Raw genomic sequence first — 20509 nt, 5'->3', positions numbered from 1 at the left:
CCCCAAAATGGTAAACATAAAATAATAATTTAGCATTCAAATAAAGTGATCCAAAAAGTGTTACTAGATATTCACCTATTGCAATTTTCCCCTTCTTTTTTACTCTCAATCCATCGGCGCTTGAAATCTTCTTCGGTTATCCCCGATCACCGGATTACCCAGTTTTTATCAGGTCCTGGTAAACTTAATAAAAAAATGTTTGTTTTTAATATTGTTGATTCCCCTCCTGCTGTTGCGGATATCCTAATCAATCTTCCGAGCACATCCCGTGCTCTTGTCCCTTTCCTTCTCTCGTTTTGTCGGATATACAGATCAGGTGGCTGCCAAAAAAAATTTCAAGGTTTTTAAAAAGTTTTGTTATCATTTTGGCGAATCCCAGTCAGTGAAGAATTCATTTCCCTCTTTTCCACAATACAATGAAGTGCATATTATGGACTTCTGGATTACCTTCTTTCATCACAAAAGTGCCAAGGCTACCAGATTACAGAGAGCTCCCTCGGGCAGCTTTTCTCGTTCGCCAATAAGCAATTTTTCCATATCTGTGGGCACCGCCAAGAAGACTTATGTTCTCAGATGCGGTTTACGGTATGTGGTGGGCAAGCTGTACTACAATTTAAAAAATATATTTAAGTATTTATCTGTTGGTGTCCGGGTTGAAAAAAAAAAGTACAGTTCTGTGAGTAAAATAGAACCAGAATTCTTGATAAGTATTTATCGGCCTCGTGGTGTAATGGTCAGTGCTTTTGCCTACCATGCAAGAGGTCTCGGGTTCGATTCCCGACATGGTTATGAAATATTTATTTAAAAGGGGTGTTTTACACTAGAATATTTCATAGTCCCGGGACTGGTACCTGAAGCGCAAGACTGATCATCTTACCTTTATGTAACAAAAATTATCAAAATACGCTGCGATTGGTGTACCAATGTAGTGCCCTATGCATCATTAGGTGCGGAAAGGGAATGATGATGATGATGATTCTTGTCTAAGGCTTCTTTCAATTAAAAATCCTGATGAAAGATCTAATGGATATAAGTCTGCCTTGTAGTATAGTGGTATGTGCGTTCGCCAACCATGCTCTAAGTCCTGGGTTCAGTTGCTAACAAGTTCATCATGAAATATGTGTAAAAGTTGGTTTCAAACTGTAATATTTCATTGTGCCTGGTCTGGCACCTAAAGCGTTTAAATGATCACCTTATCCTTGTCAAATATAATTGAAACATGCTGCATTTGGTATACCAGCACAGTGCCCCATGCACCACTCGGTGTGGATAGAAATTATTATTCATTTATTCATATATACTCATTTTTCCAAAAAAAAAAATATATCCCTAACTCTATGAGGCCAAGAGCCTGAGAGAGTTGAGTTGGGATACAAAGTGGAAGCATGCGTATTATAAAAGAATACAAAAAAATAAATTATAACATAAACATAAATTTTAATGAACATCTGGACAACAAGCTTAATAATATGTAAATCTCTGCAATGTCTTGCAGCAGTCTCCCTCAATGGTCTCTTCCCTTAGACAAAATTCAAACTTGTACACTACTCCTGAAAATGGCTTTCGTTTTGGAGAACTTACTATGTTCATTTAGGACATTGAACACTCTTGGGGCCACAAAAGAGAAATTTCTCCGAGCGAAAATCATACGTGTTTTTGGTATTAAATAATTAAAATTACAGGAAAACTTCTGCTGAGATCTCCTCTTGTAACCGCATGACAAGAAATGTGTCAATGACTCTTTTTTTTAAAAGTTGTCTAAAGTCCAGTACCTTCATAAATTGAAACAATGTCTCAGATCATAATGATTTATAATATATTTATTTAAAAATTTAATATTACTGATAAATTCTTCATCATTATTACTTGTCCGGAGACGCAGTGAAGATGTTGTTATTCTGCTTACTAATTATACTGAAGTGTATTCGAGATTTTTAAAGGGTGGTTTTACAGTGCAATATTTTTTTGTTCCTGGACCGGCACCTGAACAAATGCCTGTAACAAATGATTGAGTTACGCTGCATTTGATGCACCAGTGCAGCGCCCTATGAACCATAAGGTGAAAATAAGGACATGATGATTAATTTATCTGTGTTTTTTTAGGTACATTAAGCTGTATGGATTAAAATTTTCAAAAGAGGACCATATAAAACTCATTTACCTGGTGTACGAACTGATTACAATACCTGATTTGGAACCTACAAAGCTACATAAATTTTGTACATTAATGGTACTGCTTACAAAGTGAGTATTAAAAAAAAAAATTGTTTTAAAACCCAATCGATACGCTCAAAAACCCTTATGGATTGGTGTTAGAATTTATATACATTATCTGAATTGAACCTAATCAATCTCAGAAACCATTTAAAATGAAAGTAAGTGTGGTCATAGCATGATCTAGGCAGATATTGTGAAAGTGTCAGAATAAAGCCTTGCCCTCGCTGTAGGAACACATTGACAATTCTGATTTTGTTAAATGTTCTGATGATCCTTGGCAGATGTGAAAAGAATCCAACATTGGTTCTAAAATTTCCTGCACAAAAGACAGCATTGGTATTCAAATTACGGTGAGGTAATTTAAGATATCACAGGCATCTATAGATATTATTTTGTGCTAAAATATTGAACTATTAAATATTGTTAAAAAAAAATAACTGTGCCACAAATCAGGATAATAGCATTGAAATGGTTTTAAGCTGTAAAACATGAATAAATATATAGTTGATAAGTCTTAAGGTCTGTGGGCTTCTTGCCAGCAAAATTCTTAACGGAAAACCCATTGCTAGAAAAAATATTTTTACTAACTTGTATTTGATGACATCGTTTAGCAGAGAGGTATTTATAATACTCCCTCGAGTATTGCGCAATTCAATGAAATATTGCTTTTTAGATTATTCTTTATAACGTGTAGGTAAATATCTCGCTACTCAACGTTTCCTACGGCTAACACATAAACATATTTGAGTTTACCTTATGAGCGTAGGAAAGCTTAGATGCCGTACGCCATACTTCAATATATTTTACTAACCAAAAAGTCTCAAGAAGGGCGAATTGCAACATTTTTGTGATAATACTGCGTAAGATCACCGATATATTTATGAGAAACAATGAAAAAAATAATGTATGAAACAGAACTTCCTTCTAAAAATTACAATACAATCACGAAATCTTGTTTCCTGAACATTTTGTTCAATGTGACTCCCGCAATTTATGCGAAGTATGGATCATTTGAGTACAATGAAATAATAATGAGTTACGGAATTTGATCCAGAAACGAGTAATAAGTCATTTAAATTCAACATTAATGCAGAAGTATCCTATATAATATAATAAAGGAAATTATAAAATATTAAATAATTAACAAAAGTTATCAAGTTGTTTTGCTCACATGAATCTGTCATGGAATTACCCTGCATATGTGTAATGTTATATGAATCACTGAAAGATAGGTTAGCACCGCAGATAAGCATATTTTTTAAAGATCAAATTAACACCCGAGGAATCAAATATCAACACACAATGGAACCTTTTGTTTATAGATAAACTCCTGGTATATTATTAATTATTACCATGTAAGCTAATCATGTTAAGAAATATCATAATTCAATGTTACAGTCACATTTCATTAATGTTTTTGAGATTTTTTCATCTAAAAATATATCATCTATCAAAATAATTGATAATGAAAAGGAAATTGAAAATTGGAAATTGAAAAAAGAGAAGAAACATGATTATTTTGCAAAACTTTACAAGCTAATCTGGACTTCACATTGGGGACTGTTATGTAAAATACCATAGGTACTATTAAAAACTAAAAATAATAAATTTTCATGTTCATTAATTTCATTGTAAATATTTTTTTTATTTTTTGTTGCCTCGAGTTGATGATGAATATTTGTGTTTTAAAATATGATTTCTGTTTTTTATTATATTGGTAAACATAACTTCTATCTATATGAGGTATTGATGGGGTCTACGTTCATTACCTACGAAAGGAATGCGGTAGTGTTGTGACGCTGCCTGCTTGAGTTTCGATAACAATTGGACCGTCGATATATACAAATATACATGCATAGGATTTTTGCTAAGTGATGATTATTGTATCCGAGGATAATATTAATTGTCGTAAATTACGTGTAATCAAATTGTGCACGTTTTTTCTTGACATTGTTTTTTGATACGAAGACATCTTTATAACTATTCCTTTTTTTTAAAACTGGTTTGTCTTTTTTACTAACACAGCATTGTTTTTTTTAACTTAACTGTTATTTTTTACTTTTTAATCACTTCTGACTCCATGTTTAATGATTGAAAATGGATTGGATTTTATAAAATACATACGCTTTCATGGATACATTCATGATAAAATCATAGTTAGAATTAAGTTTTATTTATTTATTTACTATTTAAAAAAACACATTGTATAAGAGAAATATTATAAGGTCTAGTCGTGTTATGTCTCATCTGGTAAGAGTAGTCATCATGTATTTTTTCAGGTTGATTTAAAATTTGTTTGCAGTGTAATTTTTCAAGTAAGGTAAGTCATTATAGTTTTTAAGTCCATTGTATTTTTTTATTTGTGACAAAGCAAAGCCACACACCTATTTTAAATAAAATACTCCACACATTTCTTGGTTATTTGTTTCCGCTGCCTTAGTCTCTTGTTTCGTAAATTAATTATTGTTTTCCAGCCGCTTAATACCATCAAAATAATAAAACTAATTTTAAGTACTGCATTTTTTTGATATTTAGAAGAAAACAAAATTTGTATTATACTAGAAATGGAAACGTCGATCACGCGCATTTAAACAGCATGATCAGCACTGATGAGCAGGCCCTATGGGGTGTGCGACGTGGAAGCGGGGAGTTTCTACCCCGCCAGTACCTTTTACCGCGCACGTCTTGAACATGGACCCAGTCTGTAAATTAGACAGAAGCGAGTTGTAACATATAAGTATGTTATATTGAATCCTTTTCTTCCCTCCACCCCTTTCTACTCATTGTATGAAAATATGTCAATTAATATAAAGTGTGATTTCTTTTTATTGTCTTTGTAACCATAACAATATCTTTTTCTAAATAATATTACACTACAAGCTGTAAAATAAACATAAATGTAAAATAAATATAATAGGTGTGGTTAAAAAATGATAGGTATATATTAAATTTTATATAGGTACTATGTTTAAGGAATATTGCAATCATCAGCTTTGTCCGATGATTCTCCCGAAAAATGAAAGCACACTAAATTTATACATGTAAAAATTTTAAAAAAAAAATTATTAACGCCAAAAAGGCTTTTACAAAAGGCTTTTACAAAAGTTATAAACAATTTACAAGTATAAAATATATACATAAAACAAATGAAAATATTCTTAACTCAATAATTTATTTTTTTAATGAAGAATAATTATTGATTCTTGGAGTTTCATAAAGTTATAGCAAAAACATGTATTAATGTTTACAATTATTAATGGATGATTTTCACCGTATAATTTCAGAAAGCGGTATTTACTCACTCCACAAGAACTAACGATACCTTGGAGGCCACTGTATGATATAGCTCAAAAGATATTTTCAAAATCCTCTATTTACCATTTTTCGTAAGTACAAACAAGACTCATTCAAATTACTGCTTAGTAACTAACAATTAGAATAATGCAAATTGGCAATTTTTAAGTAATGTAGAAACTTGAGAGATTTTGCCTTGTAAATATAAATACTTTCTATTGACTTTGGAAAATTGATTTTGGCTATGGGTCTTTTTAAATATTTTTTCATAATTTATCTATATTGCTCTTTGTAGAACTAAAGATAAAGTATTGCACTTATTTAAATATACATGTTTTTTAGTTCTATAAGATAGCATCAGTTGATTATTATTTTTAATGCGATTTTATGTTATAATCTGAGGAGTACTGATATGTTTCATTGGAACTTACTTTACAAAATTCACTTCAATAATTATTTAAAAATATTTTCCTCTATATTTCGAAAGCACCTGAACCATAACGATATAATCTAAATTAGGTTAATATTTTATAAGAAAATATGTTTCATGAATAACTTCCCTATTGGTAGCTGAAGCTCTAAGTTGAAATCTATGGGATTCTCAACTGTAATTATGCGAAGAATATTACATTGAAAGATGTATGACGACCAAGAAAAGCTAGTTAGTGTATTTGAGAGAGTAAATAAATACATAATTATGTATGTGATTAGACAATAAAGTATAACCTTAGATACTAAAATATATATATATGACAGTGTATTTAATTTGTACATTGCGCACGTCCCAAATGAAAACAGGACAATAGTTCTGTGGGTTGGAACTAGTGACAGACCGAAACAAGATTTTCAGCCGAAACAGAATTTTGACTTCAGTTCTAGTTTCGGCCAAAACCGAATGTGAAACTTATTTAAATAAGTCACTTCGCAACGCCTAAAATTAGGCGTTTTTATTGTTAAATCTTAAGAGTAAATAAGTGTTAAATAAAATGCACAATGAGATAAACAAAGGGTACAGGTCACGAGCCATAATATGCACCCGAGTACAGCCGAACGTAATTTGACACATCCTGACAGCAGTTAAAACTGAGCTGAAGTTTCAGACAACTTTTGGTCAAAACCGCTGCCGAAACTCGTTTTACTGGCCGAAACTGGCTGAAACCGAAACTGAAACTTTGGTCGTTCACTAGTGGGTAACCTAAGTTTTTAAATAGAGATATTTTTTTAAGAGGATGTACTTAAAACAAATAAATAATTTAACGATTCCAGTTTGTTCCGAATGCAAAGTATGTCTGAAAATTGAAAATATTAGTTTTGTACTCTGGAACTTACCGGAGTTATTGACTATGGTACGATTTTTATTTAAGTTTTTTCATTAACCCTGCAACTTGTGTATTTCAAAGTACAAATTTAGTAGTGGCACATATTTTTTCTAGTCTTGCACTTTTTTTATATCGCATGTTTACGCATAGTTTACAAATTTCGTATTGCTAAGACTTGTTCTTTCTTCAGAGTGCATATTTATAGATTCACTTTATTTTTAGGAACTACGGACAAAGCTGCAAAAATCTTATATTTTTTCTTCCCGTACTAACGAAATGTCGCTTTGTACACTTTTGCAGATATGTATATTAAGAATTAACCCTTTTGATTTATTTATAGATGGATAATGTACAAATAGATCCTGTAACATATATTAATTTTTATTAAACTACCCTTTACAAATTAACCAGATATTTTTTATATGTGAGAAGATATTTTAAATGTCGCAACTTTATATATTTTACTTTACGCAATTGGGTAAAATATTAATTCCTAACAAACAAACAAAAGATTTAAATCAGAACAGTTTAAAAGATTTGGTTGTGGTCTTATAGTCTTATGGATGAATCATTGTAGGATCTCTTGACCAAGGTCCTGAGGTTTGAACCTCAATTCCACACAACTTGATTCTTATTTTTTTTTTTTATGTTATTTTTTTAATTTCGTTAAATGCAACAAAAAATGTAGAAAAAAGTACAGAATTAAAATAAGTACATATTTTGGTCAGTTACAAAAAAAGAAAAATTTAAAAAAATCTTAAACATTTTTTTAAAAAAATACAAAATCTGACCTCCCGTGAGTAAGACAAGACGACTCACCCTTAAATGCCCTTCAATCTACATAATTGTCCTAGTTTTCAATTTTTTTATATAACTTTGCAAATGCCAGTTTGAGTCGCATTTTTCGTTTGTTGACCACATGTAAAAATTAGGATTTTTAATATTGTGTAGGGGTAAACGTCGTGACTCTGATGAAGAAGAGAGTGAAACAGGAACACCGATTCACCAATTGTTGGAGAGTCTAGGGATTGAAGTGCCGTACCAAATGACTGAATATGCCACAGAAAATGAGTAATAATATCATTTTGTTTATTGGGAATGGCTTGGGGTCTATGTATGTTGCTTTTGGGGGTGGACAAACGATTGTTCTGTGCCATGAAACAAATGTACTTAAATATTAATTTAATGATCACTTTTCAGATCTTTAGAGTCAACATTTGATATGCTGATCTACTGCATAAAACCGTGAGTATATTTTAAATCCCTATACTGACATTTTTATATTTTATAGTATCAACATTTAACCTTATTAGTGAAAAAAATACATTGGCGCAAGTTCATCATAATATATAGAAATAAACGACGAGTTATATACCTCAAAACACGAATTTGGAATAACTTCGATTTTTTTATTATTATTACAGGAATTACAGTATCTACGCAACGAATTATGAAGCTGGTTTCAGATTTTGCACTTTAATACCCAAATTAAAAGTATTACATTGAAATAACACATTAAGTTAACTGTTACATAACTAGACATAATTACTGATGTAATACGTATAAAAATAAATTATAAATACATTTAATATCTGGTTTTATCACCGTTTGAGTAAATTGCCGCTTTAATTCTACTAGGCATACCCGATACACAATGTTGTATTATTTGATTTATATCGCTACCGAAACAAGTGTTTTTGATATTTACTTTTAAAAAGTTAAGGGATGGTTTAGGACTTGCATGGAAAGTAGCTTTCAACAGACTCCAGACATTTTCGATAGGGTTTAGGTTAAAGAATTCTCGGGCCACAGAAGAATGAGGACGTTTGAAAGCGACCAAAGTTTTTTTGTAGATTGTGCCCGGCGGCATGGTGCGCCATCTTGCTTAAAAATATAAGGACATTGAGTAGGTGCGAGAGATTCTAAAAATGTCCACCATCCACAAAATATAACAGGATGGGTTTTTAGCTGCTAATACATGACCATGTCATAATTACAGGAGGATGTTTCACAGTTTTTAGTAAATAAGCTTCATTATAAAGTTCGTGTGGTTATCTGTGAACAAATTGGTGACATTTTCAGCAGCAGCAGCTTTCAAATGTGATCATTCGTGTACAATAGCTATGTATCTTTGCCCACTGGAGCCTATATTTCTTCATTTTTACCATAAATTTGGGTTTTTAGCCGACTGTCTGCACTGAAACCTGATTTTTATCATTCGAATAATTTCTATCAAACTTGTTATTCTTATTTATATATTATGTAGGTGCATATAATATGTATTTGTATGTTCGTTTTGAATTAACCCACGCGTACTGTCATACCTACCATGTCTTATTGTTGACATTACATTGTATTCACTGCATTTTGTGGTTACCTACCGTGCTCGTATTGTATGGGACTCGTTGCACATTATTCATTCAGTGTGTATCAATTAAATTTTAAAATAAAATGCTTTTTTTTCAGAATAAGGTTTAAAAATTTACCATACTTTAAAAAAAAAAAATATAACATTTCTTGACTTAAATATTTACAAAAAGGTTTCGAAAGAAGATATAAACTATTAATTTTTTATTTCGATTTCTGAAAAAACACAATTTTCACACAAATGTTTTTATAAATAAAAATCTTTATTGGTTTCTAGTCACATTTGTATAAAATAAATAAAAAGACTCATAAATACGCATAAATTGAATCACACAACTGCACACACCAAAATTTTGAGAAATATTAAAAATTCTCCCAGAGAATTCACAGAACCATAATGTCATTTTTCTAATTAGTTGATTAGATACTGTATTTTTTGTATGATTTTAAATATGAATTTTGTAATATTTTACACATGAATTTGTCAATATTTTGAACATGAATTCTTCAGTATTTTAAACATAGAATTATAATAGTCCAGAAACCGCGTACGCGCATCAAACTGAAGCCGACTAAACCACTCATAAATGAGTAGTTTTACATTTTGGCCATTAGTTACTCTGTAGACGTAGCTTTGTTCACAACTTCCGATAAAAATTTAATTATGCCGTGTTGTGTCTTTTGTAATTGTCAAAATACTGCTGGAATTAAAAAGGAATAGGGTGGGACCACATTTTATGTGTAAGTAGCGAATTAACAAACAATATTATTTAAGAATTTGATTAATTTACCATCTGTCAGATTGTTAAATAAAACAAGGTAGACAGTATTAGTATAATATTAAGCGGTATTAATGAATTTAATTACTAAATGATTATTTAACTTTTTTTTTTTACATTTGTCTAATAAAACTACTTGTTTTTATTATAGTGCAGTCAGTGAAATATTTATTGTGGTAAAACAAAACATAACATTACACAAAATTATCTTATATTTGTGTTATGATAATAAATTGTTCGCAGTCTGGTAACATTACGCGGCCACTTCACGCATATGCGCAGGAGGGATGTAAGATTTTTGGCAACTGCGCGATGTATGCAAACATGATTCGCGCGCCTACGATTTTAAATATGAATTTGTCTATATTTTAAACCTTAATTTTACAATATTTTAAATGGGAATTCTACAATATTTTAAACATAAATTTTACAGTATTTGAAACATTATTTTACATATTTTGTTCATCAGTTCTACAATATTTTAAACATGAATTCTGCATTATTTTTAGGTTATCTTTTTTTCAAAACTCTTTTATATCTAGAACTAGGCGGATTCCAATTTTCGTATTCTAGCGTTGATTTATTTACAACTTGTTATAAATGGCCTGAAAAATGAAATATTTTAGTAAATCATTAGAATGCAAATAATAGTAAAAATGACACTTTTAATCTTCTAAGGAGATTATCAATTTAATTTAAATGATTTATATTGCTAAGCAATGTTCTCATAGGCTGAAAAGCGTCAATTGTTTTTTGTTATTTATTTAATATTGATACTATCTACTACCCAACCACCAATATAGTAGTTTGTTTATTTGCAAAATAAAATTGTACATATTTTTTGGCATAATTTAGGTCACCGTAAAACATCTATGCACACAAAACGAACATATTTCATCCATCTCAGATACTCACATAAAATACACGTTTACAGAGTAAACAAATTTCGAATAGTTATTGTGTGAATAACTTTGTTATCAATAATATTTTGAGTTTGTCCAAATGTTTGTAGACAAGGACTGGATTTCGCTCTCTATGGAGTTATTAAAATTGACTAATTACAACACAAAATAGAAACATTTAAGAGAAGGAATAAGGAGGTTAAGGCATTTACAGGGATTATTTATGGCCTGTCATTGGCTAATTTAGTTACTACTTTACACCAGTGGTGAGCGGTGAGTTTTTAAATTGGTAAGCTATGAAAATTCAGATAAAATGTCCATAGTGGTAGTATGGCATATAAAAAACAAGTCTATTTTATATTTAATAAATAATTCCTAACAAATGGCTCCAGCGGCTAATAATTTCAGTAAAAATATTTTCTAATGTAGCACAAACATTTGATTTAAAAAATACAATTTAAAAAAACATAATTGCATAAAAATTAATTGGAACCCCTATGGACTCGAAACCTCGAAAAGTAACGACGCATCCGTGCAGCTATTTCGCGTTTCGGGCTATGCGTCGAAAAAGTAATTAATAAACTGGATAATTCATTAGCGTACTGGTGCATCTTTGGTTAAGTCAAGACTATTATAACTTATCTTGAAATAAAACACTATTTCTTAATAAATTATAATAATTAAATCATCTAAAAGTATTCCTTACCGAGTACGATAGTTCACCAAACAAAACATAAATTACGTTTTAAGAATCATTGTTTCATCGATTTTTATATCACATTATTATTCACAAAACGACTTAAGTTATACATATTATAATTCTTCATATATATTTATTCTTAACACTATACACTAGTAACGTGTTTATCATAACTCTAACTAAATTTTTAAAGTTTAAATGGATACTGAAGAATAACCTACAATATTCAACTGTCATCGTATGCACAAAAACGAATTACAATTCAAAAACAATTAGCGAATCTTTGTTTTTTAAAACCCACTAAAGTATTTATACTATATTATGGATTAAAATATCAATTCTTTTTGATTAAAATATCAAAATATTTATTTATTTTAAAGCAAATTTACTTTCAAACCACCGAAACATAAGTATGATCAATTACTTACTTATTATTATAACTTCCATGTTAAGACATACAAAGTGTATTAGTTATCTCTTTCTCACACATAACGAGTACGTTTATTGTCACCTCCCTTAGACTGTCGTAAGTCAAATTGATGTATTTTAAAGAATACTAGCCCTTATGAAAAAGTATTGAAAGACTAAATTGCATTAATGAAAGCTGTAAGATTTTACTGTAATCGCAAGTGTAATTTTTCAAACGAGATTCTAAAGTTTTAGGTTAAAGACGTATTTGAATTAGTGATTTTAAAGTGAGCAGAGTAATCTCGTGTAATCCAGTAGTAATAATTTTGGCCAATAGAGGCGCAACTGGTCGCTGTATGGAATAAAACAATATTATATAAATTTACTTACCCAAGAAAAGTAATATATTTTTTGGTGATGTGTTTTTTCCTAATAATACTACAGTATTATAAAACATTACTTACGATGTCAAAAAAATATGGTAGGCTGCATGTAATCGATTATAAGGAGCATTCGCCCCTGCTTTACACACTGTGTAACATCACCGTACCCATGAACATAACATACAAAACTATAATAACGTGAATATAAATAATAAATCTGTATTCTCACTACATTTTGTTGCCTTTGTTAGAAATTTGTAATGTTTAGTGTGTTGTGTACGTAATAAGGAAATATCACATACTACGATTGCCGATAAAAGTATATGAAATGGATTAAGTATAATTAATTGTATTTTCTAAAGAAATATTAGCTTTCTTATAATTTACCCAAATATTTCAATTTTGGTGGCCATTTACAACGAGTTGTAAATAACTCGCTATTAGAAAATGGAAACCAAGTTGGGGTAGAGTGGGGTTCGAACCTCGAACCTCTTATCCGTGAGTCCGCAACACTAGCCACGGGGCCACAACCCGATTCAATATGGATATTGTGGAGAAATGTTTTTATCGCCATGATTTTTCAAAGTTTAGTAACTTTTTTTGACTTTTTATTTTTGCACCATAACATGCCAGAAGACCCAATTACGCAGAAAAAACACAGGCGTGAGAAAAAATCTCATTTAATTTTTGTGTCCTCACTGGGAATCGAACCCGGAACCTTTCGTTCACGTGTCCCATTACACCACGGAGGTTGGCAGTATCTCTTATTTTATGATAAGTCAAGAGAATGGAATGAATCAACATTTGAAACACAGTCAGAATGGTTCCTTTTCATTTTTATTGAAATATGTATCATTGTAAAAGTGCTATTAAACCATTTATGTTTTCCACTGACTGAAACAGTGTTGGCATTCTTCCAAATAAAGACATTCTTTTGTGACAGATTTAAGCACATTTTTTTCAGTTGTGCGAACGTAAATATGTTTTCTTTTCTTGGAACACTGTAGCGTCGATTCACTATTTTTACTAGTAATATAAAAATTTAATTATTTAACACTTATCATTAAACTTCAAATCTACACACAAAGCAAAATATAACTTTATTTTGGGTATGTTCAAATCTTTCAGGCAAATTCAGGATTTTTCCCCGACAGGATTAATATCACAATATGATATCATCCTCATCATTCCACGTCCGCTCCCTAGTTGGAGCATATGGTATCCACAGAGAGCCTCTATGCATCTCTATCGGCTGCCAACTCCTTTGCGTCCTCCCAAGTCATGTTCTCGTCCCAAAGTTCTGACATAAACTGCCAACGAAGAGTCAACAGTGGACGTCCAGAACATCGAGAACTTGATGCCTTGTAAAATAGGCAAGCGTGGTTAAGGCACTCAGGAGGCATCCGCAGTACATGGTTAAGCCAACCGTATCGCCTCTGCTTGATGACAGTTGTCACCGGAGTTTGCTGCGTCCATTCTCTTATTACTTCATTCCGCACAAAGTCAAACCACCGCACACCCGAGGTTCTTCTGAGACACCTATTCTATTATTATTCTCTTCAGTATTTTGCTGTTTAGAACCCTAGTAAGGAGCCACGATTCGCATCCGTAGAGGAGAACAGGAATATAATATTCGATTCGAAGCATATTATATTTACAGAATTGAAAAATGCCATGCGTGAATATGGAAGAATGTGAATGTTACATAGTGTGTAAAGTTATCACTTAACTCAGCCTTTGACAGATCATAAGCTCTGTAAATGCCGAATTTATTCCGAAAAAAAATCATCAGAATTTGTCTACAAAAATTTTGTCATACCCAAAATATTGTGGCTAAAAATAATCAAGTATTAAAGTAAAGTAAGGTACTACTACTACTATTACAACTATTACGCTATTTCACCTTAGGGGTAGGCAGAGAGGATGGACCGCCGCACATGTTTATCCTGGCATACATTCCTAGCTTCTTCCACATGCATAAATCGTCGTATCCAACGAAAAAGGACACAATTGCAAACAACGTTGGATACGACGACATGTCCTTCGGTTCTGTCTGCTTTTGACATGACCAGACTTAAGATTTTGGTTTATCTGATCATGCCACGTATTCCTTCGTCGTCCTCGTCCCTCGTTACCGTCCATTCTCTCCATATATATGTATATGGTTAACCATTCTTTCGTCATCCATTCGTTCTACATGACCAAACCATCTCAGTGACCCTTAATCATATTTAGGTATTACATACATAGGTTTATATGTTACGTGTTTTTTTACACATTATGTATATATATTTAAATGTATTTTCCACTCACTGCGACTCAGGAGATACTCGATGAAATTTAACCAGCCAATGACAGCTCATAAGCTCTGTAAATGCCTAGACTTCCATATTCTCCACAGCTTGATCTCTGTCTACTGCATGTATATGTGTATGTTGAGTTGTTTTCCTTGTGCAGGTTTATATGTTACGTGTTTTTTTACATATTATGTATATATATTTAAAGGTATTTTCCACTCACTGCGACTCAGGAGATACTCGATGAAATTATGCCTAAATTTACACCATGGAACGCCTCAAGCCAGGACACCATACAACACCTGTTAGTCTACCTCCCCGTGTCACAGCCACCCGAGGATATGGACAAAGGCTTCAAGCTATGGTTAGACGATCTGATGAACATTTGGAATGTCTGCAATAATGGACCAGCGTGGGAATCGGTAATAATCTGTAGTAAATTACTTTTTCATTGGAGGTTGCTAGAATTTTATAACTTTTAAAAATCATGTTTTGTTATTATAGTCCTTAAAATATAGCTTGATTAAAATGATAGCTGTCAAACTAATGTCACCAGTGATAGGAAATTAACGATCACTTAAATCGATTGTATCAGTTTTTTCATGCAAACATTAACACCAAAAAATGAGACATTTTTACTTTTTTTCATGAACGACATCAAATGAATAATTTTTTTATTCGATCGATTTACATTGATCAATTTGTCCCATCTCTAACATTTTTGCAAAATTATATAACCTTGTTAGAACGTCATTAATAATTAGGTTTATTTTAGTTTTTTTTTAGTTTTAAAGCTGATTTTATATAATTATGTTGATTTATATGTCAAGCATTGTATTAAAAAAACATGCCAGATACAAATGATTCATGTGTCAATATAAATCACTCCTTAAATGTAACTACAAAGTTATGTCGTCACTTTTGCTGACAACTGTCATTCAAGCTTTATTTTAAAGACTAAAGTGGATCATGTGTAATTTTTGGATGCTTAGTGAGGGAAAGGTTGAGTTTCATCATTTTTGAAGGCTCAGGGCGGGTCTATGCGTATTAATAGGTCGATGCGTATAACCTTTATTATTTTGTTTTACTTTTGGTACCTGTTTTGAAATCTGGAAAAAAACAGACATTATTTATGTTAACACCTAAAATGCCCCTAAAAATGCCCACCAGGCGCTTATACAAATAAATAAATGTCTTTCCTAATATGTATTTTTTTCAGGAAATGATGGTGCTTATGGCCAATACAGCTGCTGCCGCCATTGGCCATATCGACTGGGAGCCACATATGCCTATAATGTTTACCAGATTCCTGAAATCCTTTAATTTGCCAGTCTTTTACAAACAGACTCAAAATAATAGGCAACAAAGTATAGGTAAGTTTATGCTTTGTAACTTTCCAATGAGTGATAGGCAAGGCCAAGGTGTATCGTTTAGTCAGTGGGTCGGAAACCTTTTATAAGTACTATAGTAAGAGGGCCAAATATTTTACCTGGGTATATCCGCTGGCGGCACTTGGGCCATATGTTATTGCAGTATACCTACAATATTTATGTACAAATATTTTAGTTTTAAAAACAAAACATTTATAACATATTTTTAAAACATTATTTTTTTTTTAAAAATTAAAATTTAAAAAAAGAAAAACAGTAAAATGGCTACATAGTGCAGAGCCAATTCTACCATATAAACATAAAACAAAATTTTATATTTGCAGCACTTATGGTGGTCTTATTATACACAATAAGTTTTTCTGGGTTATTATGCCGTGTGTCGTTAACAACATCAACCCTGATGATGGACGCTGTAACGCGATCCGAAACGTCGGTAGAGAGTACGAACGACACACGGCATAATAACCCAGAAAAACTTATTGTGCATCTTAACGGCCGTGAAAATCTAAGAAGTTTGGTCTTATTAGATCCGAGATTTTTGTGGCTGCATTTGATTAGCAGGTTTTTTTTATACAGTAAAACCTCTGAATTACACTTTTGAGGAACCGACCAACAAAATGTAAATGGAGGATAGGGAAAATATTTATAAATCAATTTTTTTTTTTTTTAAATAATGCATCAATGTTCGAATTTTTTTTTTATTGTAACTTTTTGAATATCATATTCATAAATAATGAATGTCTGTAAAACACAATCAATCATCTTTAAAATTATAACTAAATCACGAAAATGGTTATAAAACACAATAAACTGTTTGTAAAATTATAATAAAAAAACCCTAAAATGCCAGCAATAATTTAAATTATCAATTTTACTTACCAACAAGTTGGTATAATGATAGAGACTAACTTCAGACTATTGTGCTGTCAGTTTTCAGTAGAGATTGCAATTTTTTCCGACCAACGAGTTGGTAAAATGGTTAGAGACTAACTTCAGACTCTTGAGTTGTCAAAAACACGCAAAAATGGCGGCAATAAATGTTCGTAAAACACACTAAACTGTCTTTAAAATTACAAATTTCTATAAAAAATTTGTATAATGTGTAACGTATGGAAGATGTAAAAGGGTGCGTAGATGGTGGGTTCTTGATAATATCAGAGCATGAGACCTTCTCAGGTAGTGGATTCTCTTACTTTGTGGTTGGACGGTTTCCTCGCCCGGGTTCCTCGATGCGCAGGAGTGGGACTATCTACTTTAATAATAAGAGTTTACTTTACATTTACAAAATATGATTTATTCCAATAAGGGGCATTTGATAGACATACAAGACAGCACAATAATAGGGATAAACAGTTGATTAGAATTTTACGATGATGGCTCTTGGCCCAAACATTACAGGTTATGGTTACAGTAAATAGATTTAACCAGCCGGGGCTGTGATTACCAGTGAGTGACAATACCAAATTTTTACAATTTTTGGTTTATTACACACGAAAATACAAAGATTAAACAAAGAATACTATAAAGTGAATTTGAATACTGGTGAAGACAGAGAAGGGGGAGTGACGTTTTACGCGCCCTTATATAGGTCCATTGGTCACTGCGGCCGTAGAAAACAACACATCCTCGTCTCTCACACACAAACAAACACAAATATTTACATTTTAGGGGTCATTTTCAATGAATTGTCAATAAATTGGAATAACTCACAATTGGAAAATGGAAATCCATTTGTGGCAGAGCGATGTTCAGCCCTCTGATCTGTGAGTTATCGACACAAGCCACAAACCACAGCCCGGTTCTTGAAAATATAGTGGATATTTAATTTGGCTACTTATGCACAAAGTTCCTTTTTCTGGCAGTCACCGTGAAAATTTTATTTAAATTCTGGTTTTTCATTTTATTTATTTAACTTTTTGTACATAATGATTATTTGTACATTGGCGGGCTTATTGCCAAATGGCAATTTCTTCCAACCAACCAATAAAATAAAAGTTTTATTTTTATAATTCAAGTTACAGTACATATTCAATAGAAAAAAAAGATTAAAAATTTAAAGATATATAAAAATAGAAATAAACGTATTTGTTTATAAATTACCTTAAATCGAAACTATTACTCAATGGGAAAAAGGAAAAAAGAGGAAAGAGGAAAGAGGAAAAAGGAAAGGAGGAGAGATTAAGGAAGAGAAAGGAGATGTTTCTTCAGACGTGATTTAAACAGAGATAATGTAGTAACATCTTTGATGGTGGATGGGAGATGATTCCACAGTCGAGCCGCATGGACACTATATGAGTTAGAGAAGAAAGAAGAATTGTGTATGGGTATTAAGAGAGTGCCTTGAGAATGAGAACGAAGAGGTAAACCATGAACTGATAAGCGTTGAAATTTTTCACACAGGTATATAGGAGCGTTAGGACTATGAAGTACATTGAACAGAAGTGAGAGGGAGTGATAGTCTCTCCGCTGTCTAATTTTGAGCCATTTCAGTTGCCTACGATAATCAGAAATGTGGTCATATTTCCTAAGACCAAAAATGTACCTTATGCATGTATTCTGAAGTCGTTCAAGTTTATCGAGTTGCTCACAGCTTAAATCAGTCATGGAAACATCAGCGTAATCTAGAATGGGTAGTAGTAATGCTTGTACAAGAGTGCATTTAGTACTAATGGGTAAGAATTTTTGCAACCTTCTAAGTGAGTGTAGACTGAAAAATATTTTGCGGCTTAATTCATTAGTATGAGCTCGCCAGCAGAGATGTTCATCCATTAGTACTCCTAGATTTTTTTTTCATCCCAGTATTTAATTGTCTCTGCACTGAAACCTGAGGCATAAGACTCATTAGGTGTAACTTACTTGAATAATGTGTTTAATTGTTAATTAATTTAATTAAATTCTTTGTGTGTGGATTAAAAAATATGCTATGTATAATTTCTTAAAAGCTGGATACTATGATTTTTCACCTCATGAAAATCTTGTTATAGATACCTGTGGAATGGCTCTGTGGATTTCTTCCGTCCTCGGACCCAACAGTAGCGCCCAGAAGCACCTGGACAGCTTCATGACAACTGTTGTGACTTACCTACACAGCGCTAACACTGGCCGCTGGTCTGTCAAGCTGAGGGAGCTAGTCCGTAGACTTCCTTTTCATTTTGTTCAAAGGTATATTATTAACAACACTTAATGGATGAAAATTAAAACGAAACACGTAATCAACAATGGAAAAAATGAACACCGTACTGTCTTCCTCAGAATAAGTTATTCTAGTGAACAGGATTCTTAAAATCCAATTTGGATGCAATGTTTCCTTTAGTATAGTAAGTACATTAATATTATGTATTCCTCTTTTGATGTTTTAAAATTAGATACCACCTTTTTGCTCTTAAAATACTGTGGTAAATAATTCCTTTAATTATACGAAATATTCTAAAGATCATACATTTGAAAAAAATAAAAACATGGAGACACACTGTTTAACGATTCCTTTTTCATAATTGGTTATAGCAAAATATATTTAAAATCATAAATACGCCGGTTATCTTACATGCGTGCGTCCCTCATCACTGTCAATAACCGACTGAATCTGTTTCACACAAACATCGGCCACAGAGCAGCGTCTCTGTCTTGTTAAGAGTTCTATCTTCGTGCGCCCTCTTACACATATTTTTTGTATTAAATTCCAGCATAGTTAAACAAATGTCACTTTCTAAATCCGGTGTGAAAATGTCTATTTGAAGATTACAAAAAATACAACTTCATCATTTAAAAAAATAAGAGAGATATATCAAGTCTTATATAATATGTAGACTAGTGTGTCATCACAGCCACACAAGAGTTAAACAAGCAAATTATGGATCTTTAAAACATTTTTATTCAGCAGTTGGTTATTGACTTCTTGTGACTTTTTACGTTGTCTTTCATTTTACATCAGTTTGACTAATCAAAATGGCCAACTGTGAAACTGGTGTCGCAAGTTTGATTCCCACCGATTGCAAGAAAAATTCAAAGAAAGATATGTTCTCTATTGGTCTGAATGTTGCGGGTGTATTTTTCATAACTTATCCTCTTTTTCCCACTTGTTGACTAGCCTCCAAAATAGAGGCTTTGCTGGTTATTCTTTTAAATAATAATTAATACATAGTTTTTTTTATTTAAAAAAAATATGTCTATGTATATTTTTTCCCGTTCAGGTTGGATTCATTCCAACGTTTCGGCTACCATTGCAGGAGCCTTCTTCAGGGCAAACTATGAACGTCGGAACAAATCCAACTTACGCGGGATCACCCAAAAAAGCACGAAAATCTATGCACCTGTATATTTAGTTTATTTGTCTCCATATTAGGAAACTTTTGAAAATCAACGTGTGCCAATATTATCTATTATTTTTTCTTAAATATATTACAAAGTATAAAGCACATTTGCGTTTTATCACTTTGTGATTATTGATTTTTT

At 31.9% G+C, this 20509-nt stretch overlaps 1 protein-coding gene across 2 annotated transcripts in view; it reads left to right on the top strand.

Annotated features, from left to right (window-relative positions):
* The window catches only part of LOC148274120 (proteasome activator complex subunit 4-like), a 48246-nt gene that overhangs the window by 3642 nt on the left and 24095 nt on the right, over nucleotides 1-20509 (top strand). Inside the window, exons 2-8 of one of the 2 annotated variants that reach the window (XM_088237600.1) lie at nucleotides 2104-2244; nucleotides 5502-5603; nucleotides 7782-7901; nucleotides 8031-8075; nucleotides 14875-15088; nucleotides 15886-16039; nucleotides 19042-19219. In XM_088237600.1, coding sequence (XP_088093726.1) covers nucleotides 2104-2244; nucleotides 5502-5603; nucleotides 7782-7901; nucleotides 8031-8075; nucleotides 14875-15088; nucleotides 15886-16039; nucleotides 19042-19219 — 954 coding nt within the window. The remainder of the gene's footprint in view (nucleotides 1-2103; nucleotides 2245-5501; nucleotides 5604-7781; nucleotides 7902-8030; nucleotides 8076-14874; nucleotides 15089-15885; nucleotides 16040-19041; nucleotides 19220-20509) is intronic. The other variant, XM_088237601.1, reaches the window with a different exon arrangement.

This window comes from Micrasema longulum, unplaced genomic scaffold, assembly GCF_059751315.1.
Source record: "Micrasema longulum isolate JH-2025_06_02 unplaced genomic scaffold, ASM5975131v1 h1tg001750l, whole genome shotgun sequence".
Classification (NCBI taxonomy): Eukaryota; Metazoa; Arthropoda; class Insecta; order Trichoptera; family Brachycentridae; genus Micrasema; species Micrasema longulum.
The sequence above is the reverse complement of the archived record's forward strand: the minus strand, read 5'-3'. Positions and strand labels throughout refer to the sequence as shown.